We start from the raw sequence: 11950 nt of genomic DNA on the forward strand, positions 1-11950 counted from the left end.
CATAGACGCGGACAGGCATGTTTTTGTACGTTGACAGCCATTACTAGACATCCCCCCTTTCTAAGGCTAGTTACCGTATATTATTTGTTTCGTTTATCTTGTTACTGCCACCATCCTTTCATCTCATGCGCTGCCATTCATCACTTTCATACGAGCATCCATTCGCAGTAGAATTAGCCTGCGCACTGCTGAGCGACAGGAGCGCATAGCCGTGCCTGTTATACATCCCTGTAACGTACAACTATCCGTTATGAGCGCAGACTGGTATCGTGGTATCATCGGGGGCATCAAGTACACGTTAGAAGCATCCTGAATCCGAAATGCATAACATAGAGCAAATGGAAGATAATGAACGTGAATCATGCGACAAGGAAGGAACGGAACGATTATACCAAAGATAGATATAGCAATCTATGCACACTCACTCAAAACGGAGTCTACGTCGGCCAGCCGCGTAGAGTCCTCGCAGCACCACCACCAAGCCGACCGAGGAAGCCCCAGACAGCGGCTTGAGCATCACCGGGGAAACCTTCGCCCGTCGCTTGGATGGAGTTAAAGCTTGACCACGCGGCGCGATCATAATAAGTCGCACCACCAGGGACATATGGAGGCGCCATGGCCTGTCCGACAAGGAAGGCAACAGCAGCAGAGGCGCCGATGCAGAAGAGGAACTGGCTCGTCGACATCGGCGCGGCACCATCGTACACATACGTATTGTAAATGTTGTAGAACCTACTGCGGCGGCGGCGAGAGTGTTCTCCATCTCTAGATGGGCGGGGCATGCCAGTCTTCGACGACTCTTCGACGATCCGGTCAATAGCTGAGCACTCAATACCGAGTTCTTCCTTCAGGGCCTTCCAGTCTTCGATAGCGTCTTCGGAGATACCACCCTGGACTGGCTCAATGGGTAACTTGAGCCCTTTGTGCCACTTCTTGAGCGTCTCGTTCGCCACTCGAATAGCAAGTTCGTCCCGATCGTGTTCAGTAACCTGATTGTAATCAGGAGGAAGGTCGTGAACATGATCGTGAAGGTCTTCGGACTGTGCTCTCGGCGTGGGTGGGAGAAGGGTGGACGAGGAAGACGCCAGCGCATCCTCTTCTTCTTCTAGAAGAGGAGGGGTCGATGAGGTAGATGCCACCGGTTGTGGGTCATCCGTTTGCACTTCGACGTCTGATGTTGGCCTGTTGTCCGGCTCTGGTTGAGGTTCTGGGTCCGTTTGGATGGATATAGAGAAGAGTGGGAGATCTTCAGTTTGGATATTGAGTGAAGCAGTGAGAATCTTGGGCTCTGGGTCCGTCTGCACGTCACACGAGTTCGTGAACTCGAACACGTCGTGCTGGGTAGCAGTATCCGAATATTCTTTCACTTCTTCGACTTGAATTGTCTCGAGTCGTTTGGCCCGACTGGCTACTTTCTGTAAGGCACGTACACGTCAGCCGCATGTGTCGAGAGCGCAACGTCCCACCTACCCGCTTAGTACGTGTGATAATGGTCTCGACAACGTCCTCGCCCTCGGTATCCTCATCGCCGCCCTCAATCTCCAGCTGATCAGAGACCTCTTCTTCCTCTTCGTCGTCTTCCAGACCCCACCTGCCGTCCTTCATCTTGCTCAACAGCTCCGCGCCTAGGCTCTTGCTGACGCTATTCCGGGCACTAGAGCTACCAGAACCACCTTGCAATAGATGGTTGCTTGCAGCACCATTGCGCATCTCATCCATGTCGAATCGCATGCGATCAATGGTCTCTTTCAGCATCATGTTTTCCTGCTTTTGCTCTTCCAGCTGCACTTGTGCTTGTTGGGCAACGGCAAGCTCGCCCTCGAAGAATGCAATGCGTTCTTCATAGTTGGCTTGCTCACGGACCCACTTGCTGGTTTCAATAGCTTGTAGAGCAGCAGCATCTTGAAAATCTTTGACCTCCTGGTCCCTTCGGCGGAGTGTGTTACGATATCGTTCCGACTCGGCTACACCCAAAAGAGCCATGAAGGACAAAGTTTCGAGGTGAAGTCAAACACGTACCACACTGCTCTTGATACTGCTTCTGGAGACTTTGGTAAGAGGCTCTTGCGACATCCAAACTCTTCTGCAGCTTGAAGATCTCGGACTCCAGGGCCGAAATTTGCGACTGGTTCGTATGCTGCATAAACGAGATGATCAATAGTAACTCACAAGTCATCAAGACCCCATTACCTCTTTCGACCGAAGCTCTTTCTCCTCGCGCTTCGTTGCACTCAGCTCACTCTTAACTTCTTCTAATCGGCTCTGCATCTCCTCGAGCTCCATCTCATGCTCTGCAAGCTTATACTGCAAAGTCTTTTCTGCCTCGATCAATTTGCGCCCAAGATCGGTATTCATTCGTTGCAACGCTTCTAGCCGCTCCTGCAAATCAAGCGAAACTGTTGATGACGCAGCTGAACGGTCCATTACGAGCCCTAGCATGGAGTCGTCGTCATCATCTTCTGAATCATCATCACTTGATACACGAGGCATAGGCAAAGAAGATATTTGAGAACCGAATCGGTCGTCCTCATCGAAAGAAGACTCAGAACGATCAGATTGGGGAGGAGATAGGAGGCCACCGTTGGTACGATAGTCGAAGTCTCGTTCTGGGGAGGATCGCCTATGATATCCGTCCATAGCCCCGTCCAGTGAGGAGAAGTGCGATTGTGGCTGGGACTGAGCACGCGAATGTGGTCGGGAGATGGTAGCAGCAAATGGTGGTGACCCTACAGGTGACAAGGTGGTAGGACTGACAGGATTAGATGGCGCTCTTGATCGTCCTGAGGTGCGACCATATGCGGCAGGAGGACTTGTAGACTGATGTAGGAGGAATTAGTTACAAACCATCCCAACGGGTTTGAGTTTTGCTTACTTCTGAGTCGCTCAGTGCACGGCTATGAGAGCCAGCATCACTCTTCCGTCGAGACGGTGGTGGCCGACGCGTCCAACTGGATGGCGCAATATTGCCCAGAGGTGTTGATCGTTGCCTTCGAGACGTGTCAAAAGGTGATTCCCTATTAGTGGGTGTCTTTGGAGGTCCTCGAGAAGAAGGTCTGTAGATAGAAGTTCCCGTCGAGTCCCTGCTAGATGAACGCGAGTGCCCTTCATCGTATTCTCGGCCATCTATTCGGCCGCGCTCCTCGAAATCGCTAGCGTCAGCAGGAGGAGAACCTTCTGGGCTATGGTGGGGACTAAATGTTGTGCGCATAGCAATGAACTGTAGTAGAACTTGTGGAGTTACGGCCAAGCCAGGATTGGTTTCGAGAAGACTTATTAACTGGTCCTCCTCTTCACGCGTCATGAGCTCGACGGCATCATGATTTCGTGAGAATGTTCGAAGGACATCGACGAGTGCATTTCCCGGAATAACGGGCTCGTCTTCTGCGCTGAGATGGGATTCAGGATGGCTCTGAAAGATATCATTTAATTCTTGCTCCAGGTCGGCGATGGACTGGCGACTGCGTCCGTATGTTGACTGTGATAATTAGAGCATTAGATATTAAGCACACTCTGAGCTGGAGACGCGTACCACGTTCATATTCTTTGAGGCATAAGCAGGAGATTCGGAAAGCTGTGGATGGTGGCTCGCCAGCGCGACCCGTATATGCAACTAGGCCCTTTGTTTACGTAAGACAAACACGCTGCCCTGGCCTTACACACGTGATCGCGCCGATGCGCAAACAATCGCAAATATCTCAAGCTTGTCCTCCGCATCCACTATCTTCACCTCCATTACGTAGTCACATTGGAATCGCATGTCTCAATTTCTCCCCTTCGCCTTGTAAGGTTGGTGCGACACTGAGTCGTCCAATTGTACGAGCGCATAGCGAATCAATCTAGGTACAGGTTTGATCTCGCGAGAGCCGCGCGTCACGGTCACCTGACTTTGCTGGGCCACAAAAGTCGAACACGGCCCTTGCCCGCTCGACTCTACAGACGTTCAGCGTCCTTTACGGCCAGCTACGACTTCTTGTGACGATTCCTCTCTCTAGCATTTAAAGCGTCGATATGAACTACAAACCGCGCAATAGCGTCCTATATCTATTTGACCCGCTCAGATCACCTTCCACGCCACGCAGAGAACCATCGCCAGACTCTGGCAGTTCAGACAAGGAGAACGACATTCCGCCAGGGGAGATAACTGTTTTTTTCAATCGCATCTATACGACCCGGAATGACGTCGTCAAGGAGGCTTCTAAAGGGCCATTAATCGATTTTGGCGACACGACGGTAGATGAGAGTGCTAATGTGGAATCTAATGTCAGCTCAGAACAGGAGTCGAAGAGAGGGGAGTTGTCTGGTGATGATCCAGATTGCGGCGATATCAACTTGAACTCGGACAGCTCGTCCAGAAGGGTTCCACTCGCCGACATACAACTGGACGACCCATTTAAAATGTGCGAGTCCCAAGTGGAAGCTGTTGTCCTTGCGGATCAAGATTCTTCCCCACCTCATACCGTCACTGCAGCCCCCGCTGGCGCACCGCTTGCCGAGGTGATCAACTCTATTAATCTCTCGTCAATGACGCTGTCGCCGTCTCGTATATTTAGCGCTCGCGCTGCGGTCTCAGCACCGATACCAGAACAAGACGGGTCAGCGGATCCTGTTACTGAAGATACCGAGGATACAATTTCTATTCCACTCTCGTTCCCGCATATCACTGTCAGCTCGCCTAGCCCATCAGAGTCGGATTCCTTGACAGAATCCGATTTACCACCAACCTCTGACTCGCCTAGCGACCGTCTCTTCGCATCCTCATCCGCTGCTGTACCGCCTACACTTCGGCCACCGTCTTCAAACACAATATCTCCTAATGACCCTCGTCGTACCTCCGTTGACCTTCATGCATCTTTCAGCATGCATATGCAATCTGCTGAAATGTCATTTGACTTGCTCAATGATAAGATCTCATTCCTTGGGCATGGCGCGGATTCATTCTGGATGGGAGGGCAGGCCGATCCAGACAGTGATTTTGATCTTGACGAAGAGGAAAGGCAAATGGAGACTCATCTATTGGAATGCGAACAAGCTGAGAACATGCAAGTTGGTCGGGACTGTGATGTATCTGGAAGCCCCGCTGTTGTTCCACTAGGTACGTTAGTGTTTACATGTTTCGTCTGTTAGTTGATTCACTTGAAGTAGATTTGTCGGTCTCTGGTATGGAGTATGTCGCGTCACCGCGATTTGCCGTTGCTTCGTCTACCACGAGTGCATTCACTGAAGGTACATTTTTGCCGCTTGAGCCCAGGCACGATTCTTATTCCAATTACTAGATGACCAGCTGTGGACGTCACCGCAGCCTGCCGTTTCAGATGAATTATCCGATGCTATTGAGCAAAGTAAGTGTGTTGTTAAGGCCCTGGGTAGACGAATCTGATCAGACGCGCCATTACTCAGCTCTCGAACGTAGATCTTCGATAATGTCTGTGTTCTCGCCTCCTGAGGCTATAATCGACTCCCCGCAAGCTCCGGTCTTCCTCGAAAGGAGAGCATCCATATCTCCTCTAGCCTCTCGTGCTGTCACCATTCCAGCGCTTCGTATCGCGAAGAAAACATGGAAGATGCATGGCCACACGGACTCGTCCGCTAGCGCCGGATCGTCAGCCTCTAGTTCAAGCTCAAGCCTTAGTACTAGCATGAAAAGCGTACATACAATATCTCCCGCTCATTTGCCGATGAGCCAGCCGCAACTCAACCGCAAGTTTGGCCAGAACGTTGCACTCGAGCAAGCAGCTGTCCAGAAGTCGGAAGCCGAACAAACTCAAACTGCCATCGACTTGATTTCTCCGGCTGTGGGTGACCCAGTGCCTACTCGAAAAACGACAATTCGAGGCGTTCAACGTCCGCCAGTAGTACCGGAACTGACGGGTTCAGGTGTGATCACACCCTCTGAGCCCTCACTTGGCCAGCGTCGTCTCTTCACTCGATCAAAAATCGTCCCTGCCTCTGTGAAACCCGATACAGGGCGACACGCCACTTTAGGACGATTCGCGGCCGCGGGCATCCAGAGGCCGAATCTCCAACAAAGCGCTAAGATTTCATCCACTCAGAAGTCACGCATGGCAGCTATCCCCAAGCCTGAGAAGACCTCCATGGAAGTTGTCGGTACCACGACTGGAGCTTCAGCTACCTCGAGCTGTGTTTCCACTACTGCTTTATCGAGGGCTGGTAGAAGTATCGGAAGGACAACTGGTTTGAGACCGCCGTCGCAATACGGGAGCGTCGGACGTGTTGCGGGGGTCCCTTCCGCCCTTCCTCGACCCGCTTCGCGATTGCTTGCCCCTGCCACCACGGCCGGGCTCAAGGGTAAGGACGCAATGTCATCCAGCTCTGTCGGTCGAGCGAGGGATGCAAGGGCCATCCCGAGAGGTTTGTGAGCACGGCGATTATCCATTTGATCCATGACGGTGATCGTCAGTATGTTTTCTTCTTTTGTACCATACGATCTCTATCCCAATCATACGTTTATATGCGCCATATGTTATCCAGACAAATCACGCAACTATCGCATTACAGACACCATAGCATATCATGTTGTACATACGCTTCTCACCATCATCATCCAGGCATCTCTGTGTTATCGATCACAAAATACCCATTGAGCTACCATGTCGCACTAACATGAACCACACTCTTGTCACGCATTTGCGGTCAGATACGGATATCCGAAGCCTGTAAGAGCGAAGACTCAATGAAGTATCAGGTTACTCTACTCACAAGAGACTAATCTCAAGCTGCGCAACATGCAGTTTCTGATTCATGCGTACGAACCCAGTACATACTAGCTACTACCTAGGCCTTAGACTTGAATAACAACCGGACGAGAGTTCCGAGTCCGAGTCGGCGAGCTTTGAATTCTTGAATCATCCTCGGTCTTTTTTCCATTGCCAATAAGAGTGTGATCGGTGCACGTGATCTCGTCTTTCGCCTGCACTGAGACTTAATCTCGACGTCTCGTCTTCGCCGCTCACGGCAATTTACTTAGCTCTAACCTGTTTGCTTCGACATGCCTAAGAAGGTCTTGATCGATAGTCATGTCTCCGAAAAACAAAGCAAGCGCGCCTTAAACGCTCTACTCACCCATGCCATCAAGGAGCAGGAGAAGAAGGCTGAACAACATCTACTGCCCGGGAAAGAACAAAATATCTGGCTTGTAATTACTACGAAGCAGATGCACCCGGGGAAGAACATGAAACCAGCGAGGATGTGAGTTGTTTTTGATTCCGAATTGTTGATACGCTCATTTGTGCCAGTCCCATCGTACATCCTCTTGTTGACCCTCGCGTATCCTCTGTGTGCCTCATCACTAAGGACCCGCAGCGAGAATACAAGGACCTGCTTGAGTCCCATCAAATCCGCTTTATCTCAAGGGTTGTCGGGATTACGAAGCTCAAAGGCAAATTTAAACCGTTCGAGGCGAGGAGGTTGCTTCTGAAAGAGAATGATCTATTCCTGGCCGATGAGCGTGTCGTACCGCTACTCCCGGGTCTACTGGGAAGCAAATTTTTCCAAGCCAAAAAGTAAGTGCGGACATGCGTACCTTATTGCTATGAACACCCTCTTCATGATATCTTAGGCAACCTATTCCCGTTTGTCTCACTAAGAAGGATCTCAAGGGTGAACTCGAGCGCGCTATTTCATCTACTTACTTCCATCGAAATCAGGGGACGTGTGTGTACGTATTTTCGAAGTCTCTCATGTCTAATATCGTGCTTGACGAAGAGTTTCAGTTCAATCAAAGTTGGCATTTTGTCTCAAAGTCCATCTCAGATTATTGACAACCTGAAGACGGCGTTGCCTGTCGTAGTCAAAAAGATACAAGGAGGCTGGGACAATATGCAGAGTCTCCACATAAAGACCAACTCCTCTGTAAGTTTGCCGATTTGGAGCTGTGACCTCGGCGGAGGAGAAGGTGGGCGATGGGATGGGCTGACGGCTGGTGCGTCGTCGGATGAGGAGAGTGGTAAGGCTGGAAGTGAGGAAGATACTGGCACAGATGGCGATGATGCGGAAAAGCCGAAGGGAAAACACGCCGTGATGGAAGCACTTTCGACGGCTGAGGTTACGGAACCGACGAAAGGGAAAAAGCGCGCCGCCGAGGAGAATATGGACATGCCTCAGAGGAAGAAAAGGGAAAAATCTTCCCAACACCGTGGCAAGTCTTCAGAGTCGCGCGGCTCGAAGAAGTCAAAAACCGACACAGTAGTGCAAGACCCGCCTCCCACATCTCCACCTCCTCCTACCGTCACCCCCACTACCACCACTACTGGGACCGCTTCATTGTCGACCATGCCAAAGGATGAGCTGAAGAAGAAACGCTCCGCGATGGGTGGTGAGAGGAAAAAAGTAAAAATGGTAAACAGCATACTTGCAGCGAAAAGTGCAAAGGAGGCCATCGTTGGTAAGAAGCGACATTGAAGGTCCTGCAGCTTGCTCCGCGTACGCTTTCAATAAATTGGAATTTTCTGGCTTGCATCAGATCGTATACTTGGGAAGTCTACCAGTCCGACCTTAAATTCTTCCAATAAGTCGGCAGATTGATATAATGCTTTTATATGATGAATGTCACACTTGTCACTTGTCACAACAGTACGATCGACAGCGATCGACTCGCCGACTGGCGGCAGAGCCTCGCAGAGGTCTGTTTTGGTCAAATTTAGTTACTTCAAACTACTCCTCACAGCTTGCAGTCCACATCCAATCCATCGAACAACCATTCATCGCTTAGTTTTACCAACATGCCCCCAAAGAAGCAGGCCCCTAGCTCGAGTTCTAAAGTCAAGGATGACAAGGTATTCCGTAGTAATTTTGGTCAGATGAAGATGAGGAGCTGACGCAGTCGTTGACGAGGGGTTCATAGACCTTCGGGATGAAAAATGTAGTCTGACACATTAACAAAGTGACACTTTACTCATACGTGATATGCCTTCAGAAAAACAAATCCGCGAAGGTGCAAAAGCAAATTGCCACCATAGAGAAGCAACAGCAACAAGCGGGAAAATCTCGTGCGGTACTTGAGAAGGAGAAGGAAAAGGCGCTGCGCGAGAAAGCCAAGTTGGAAGAAGAGAAAAGGAAAAAGGAGGAGGCGGCGCTCTTTAAGCCTGTCCAAGCCCAGAAGGTACCATTCGGCGTCGACCCGAAGACGATTTTGTGTGCCTTTTACAAGGCAGGACATTGCGATAAGGGTAATAAATGTAAATTCAGTCATGATATGAATGTGGGACGTAAAGTTGAGAAGAAGAATCTGTATGAGGATAACCGGGAGGATAAGATGACAGGTGAGCTACTGTTTCACGAGCTACAATAAATACTAATCATGTATTCTTTGTAGACACTATGGATAAATGGGACGAAGAGAAATTGAGAAGTGTCGTTCTGTCAAAGCATGGCAATCCGCGGACCACAACCGACGTGAGTGACGATGCACCTCTGATTTATACTCTCATTAACGTTACGGACAGATCGTCTGCAAATACTTCATCCAAGCAATCGAGACCGAGAAGTATGTAGTTATACGAAAGCCCTATGAACGTTGCGCTGAGACTCGATGCACAGATTTGGATGGTTTTGGGAATGTCCGAACGGGGGCGAGTCATGTCAATATAGACATGCATTACCCCCAGGATTCATGCTCAAGTCACAAAAGAAGGCTGCGGCTGATGCTGAGAAAGCAAATGTAATCAGTCTGGAGGAATTCTTGGAAGTTGAGGTGAGACGTGACGACTCAGTTGATTCTAATGGCTGAACAGTGCGCTTTCAGCGCCATAAATTGGGCTCCAACTTGACGCCGGTTACGCCTGAGTCATTTGCTAAGTGGAAACAGACACGGATGGATAAGAAGCAAGGGGAAGAGGAGGCACTGCGGAAGGCCAAAGATGCACAACACGCAGCAGGCAAGAATTCTGGTATGAGCGGAAGGGACCTGGTGAGTGATCCAGCTATCTTTGCGCACTCATAGCCATGTTCACTGATGCTATTTTTTCCAGTTCACGTACAATCCAGAGTGGTTTGAGGACGAAGACCCGGATGATGAAGAAGAATGGGACTTAGCGAAGTATCGGAAGGCGAAGGAGGATGAAGACCTTGCAGCCGAAGAAGATAGAATCAAAAATCTCAACCTGCAGGATGAAGAGTCATCAAGGGATTCGGAAGGTGGTACGAGTCGTGACGACCAAGCCTGAGGCCTGAGGTGTCTCATGTATTCTGCTGATACTATGTATATCATGGACTGTATGCGTCGATATGTAACCACCATTGTACATCATACACAATCTACTCTTCGTCGCTGCCATAATCCGCAAGGCCGAGACCCTCCGATGGAGGTTTAGGTGGCGGTGCGCTGCGAACAGGAGTGCTTGTAAACCCATTTCTCTTCCGAATCTCGGCAAAATATTTGAGACCTTCCAATGTGTCTGCACTCAGAAGACCGATTGGCTGTGGTGGCTGTACTTCCTCCTGTCCCTGCTCTTGTTCCTGGTTTGTATCTTCCATGGAATCCTCCGGAGCACCCTCAATCTCCAATTTCCGTCTCTTGGCCTCCGGAGCATCTTCATCAATTACGTTACCATCCTCATCCAACATGTCACCATCCTCGAGCGCACGCATGGCCCGCATTGCATCAACGATCCGTGGGTCTATGCGAGACTGTATGGCGTCGCGTCCAATCTCCTCGAGTCGCCGTTTCTCCTGCACTTTTGATACTGGATTAGGGTCCTCGGTTGCCCAGCGGACATTGAGGATCTCGTCATTATCGAGCGACTGGCATGCCATCGCCTCCTTAGCAAACTGTGCGTTAAACTCGGAGACGTATGTCACGAATGCCACGCTCCGATATTGCAACACGCGGACTACGACATCATGAACGAAGTAAGTGAATGTCATGTAGACGCAAAAAGAAAACCACGCACTCTTCTCGATCTCACCCCACTCCTTAAAATGTCTCCGAACAACCTCCTCTGTCTCAACGCCAGTACCAGTTTCTTTGATACGTCCAATGTATAGAGTACGGTTCTGGCGCTGAAAGCTACCCACACCACCCATGTCATCGCGGTAGTCCGCGAACTTATCCCGCGCAAAGCAGTCCTTGGATGTATCAGGTAGCGCGATAGATGCATCTGGTAGGACGTGAAGATACTCGCATTCCCAACCATACGGACAGCATCCACGTGCAAAGAACAGGCAGCAATATTTCACGCCGGTCGTGTTTGCGCGTGTAAGTCCAGCATCTTTCTTGATGTTGCAGCGTGTCTGGGACTTGACTTTGCTTTGTGGATGTCAGAGTGTGTGCCATAGAGTGAGGGAACAATGAACTGACTTTGAATAGCTATCCTCTCGATCACCTCCGGCCCATTTGTTGTACCAGATGTCTATGTGTTTGATTTGCAAGTCAGATGTCGAAGCACTTCATTACCAAGGACTCACTATACTCTTTCCCGGTTTGAGGCGCTTCCTTCTTTTCAACGTCACCGGGCTTCACTTGTTTTCGAGCGGGTTTGAGCTTCTTTGTCTTTTTAGCGACGATGGTTTGCGTTTGAGTGGCCTCCGAGCTCATTATGTCCGTGCGTATGAACGTCAGTAAGTAAGTGCGGCTACAACTTCGTCAAGCTACTTTATTTGTTTGTGACTATTAGGATCCCAAGCCGTCGGCCTTATCCACGGTTCTATCTCGACTCAGTTTCGCTTTTTGAAGCTTGAACATCCAGCCTTACACATACTCCTCTTTCTTGTTCATATGTAGCATTCGACAAACAAGTTGGTACCAAATTCTCGCGTCCTGTGTATAGTACAAAGGAACGAATGTGACTCTGACTTTCGCCCATCCCCGAGTGGCATCGCCGGACGTAGTCCGCTCTCTTAATCAAGCCCGACCTACATTTTGAATATTTTTCAATGGTTGACTCAACATAGCATTCCGAGGCGCAAGCCATCTGTTACCGCCCCAACAAATGTA

At 50.0% G+C, this 11950-nt stretch overlaps 5 protein-coding genes across 5 annotated transcripts; 3 read left to right on the forward strand and 2 right to left on the reverse strand.

Moving 5' to 3' along the window:
• Positions 1-437: 437 nt before the first annotated feature.
• Positions 438-3733, reverse strand: FIBRA_00648 (uncharacterized protein; the record flags this gene model as incomplete). Its single annotated transcript, XM_012322539.1, has 7 exons — positions 438-1415; positions 1471-1964; positions 2020-2137; positions 2191-2817; positions 2873-3475; positions 3530-3610; positions 3683-3733. 7 exons carry the CDS (start codon positions 3731-3733, stop codon positions 438-440), a joined length of 2952 nt encoding a protein of 983 aa, XP_012177929.1.
• A 275-nt stretch (positions 3734-4008) lies between these two features.
• On the forward strand, positions 4009-6377 carry FIBRA_00649 (uncharacterized protein; the record flags this gene model as incomplete). The annotated part of the gene is made up of 4 exons (XM_012322540.1): positions 4009-5092; positions 5143-5223; positions 5274-5339; positions 5398-6377. The coding sequence occupies 4 exons, from the start codon at positions 4009-4011 to the stop codon at positions 6375-6377; spliced, it is 2211 nt and encodes a 736-aa protein (XP_012177930.1).
• A 629-nt stretch (positions 6378-7006) lies between these two features.
• FIBRA_00650 (uncharacterized protein) lies at positions 7007-8418 on the forward strand (the record flags this gene model as incomplete). The annotated part of the gene is made up of 4 exons (XM_012322541.1): positions 7007-7206; positions 7254-7520; positions 7577-7669; positions 7731-8418. The coding sequence occupies 4 exons, from the start codon at positions 7007-7009 to the stop codon at positions 8416-8418; spliced, it is 1248 nt and encodes a 415-aa protein (XP_012177931.1).
• Positions 8419-8738: 320 nt separating this feature from the next.
• Positions 8739-10181, forward strand: FIBRA_00651 (uncharacterized protein; the record flags this gene model as incomplete). Its single annotated transcript, XM_012322542.1, has 8 exons — positions 8739-8792; positions 8861-8878; positions 8933-9278; positions 9332-9411; positions 9462-9502; positions 9556-9709; positions 9761-9925; positions 9987-10181. The coding sequence occupies 8 exons, from the start codon at positions 8739-8741 to the stop codon at positions 10179-10181; spliced, it is 1053 nt and encodes a 350-aa protein (XP_012177932.1).
• A 91-nt stretch (positions 10182-10272) lies between these two features.
• FIBRA_00652 (uncharacterized protein) lies at positions 10273-11551 on the reverse strand (the record flags this gene model as incomplete). The annotated part of the gene is made up of 4 exons (XM_012322543.1): positions 10273-10847; positions 10908-11263; positions 11315-11366; positions 11422-11551. 4 exons carry the CDS (start codon positions 11549-11551, stop codon positions 10273-10275), a joined length of 1113 nt encoding a protein of 370 aa, XP_012177933.1.
• Between the last annotated feature and the right edge of the window lie 399 nt (positions 11552-11950).

This window comes from Fibroporia radiculosa, assembly GCF_000313525.1.
Source record: "Fibroporia radiculosa TFFH 294 genomic supercontigs, scaffold280, whole genome shotgun sequence".
Classification (NCBI taxonomy): Eukaryota; Fungi; Basidiomycota; class Agaricomycetes; order Polyporales; family Fibroporiaceae; genus Fibroporia; species Fibroporia radiculosa.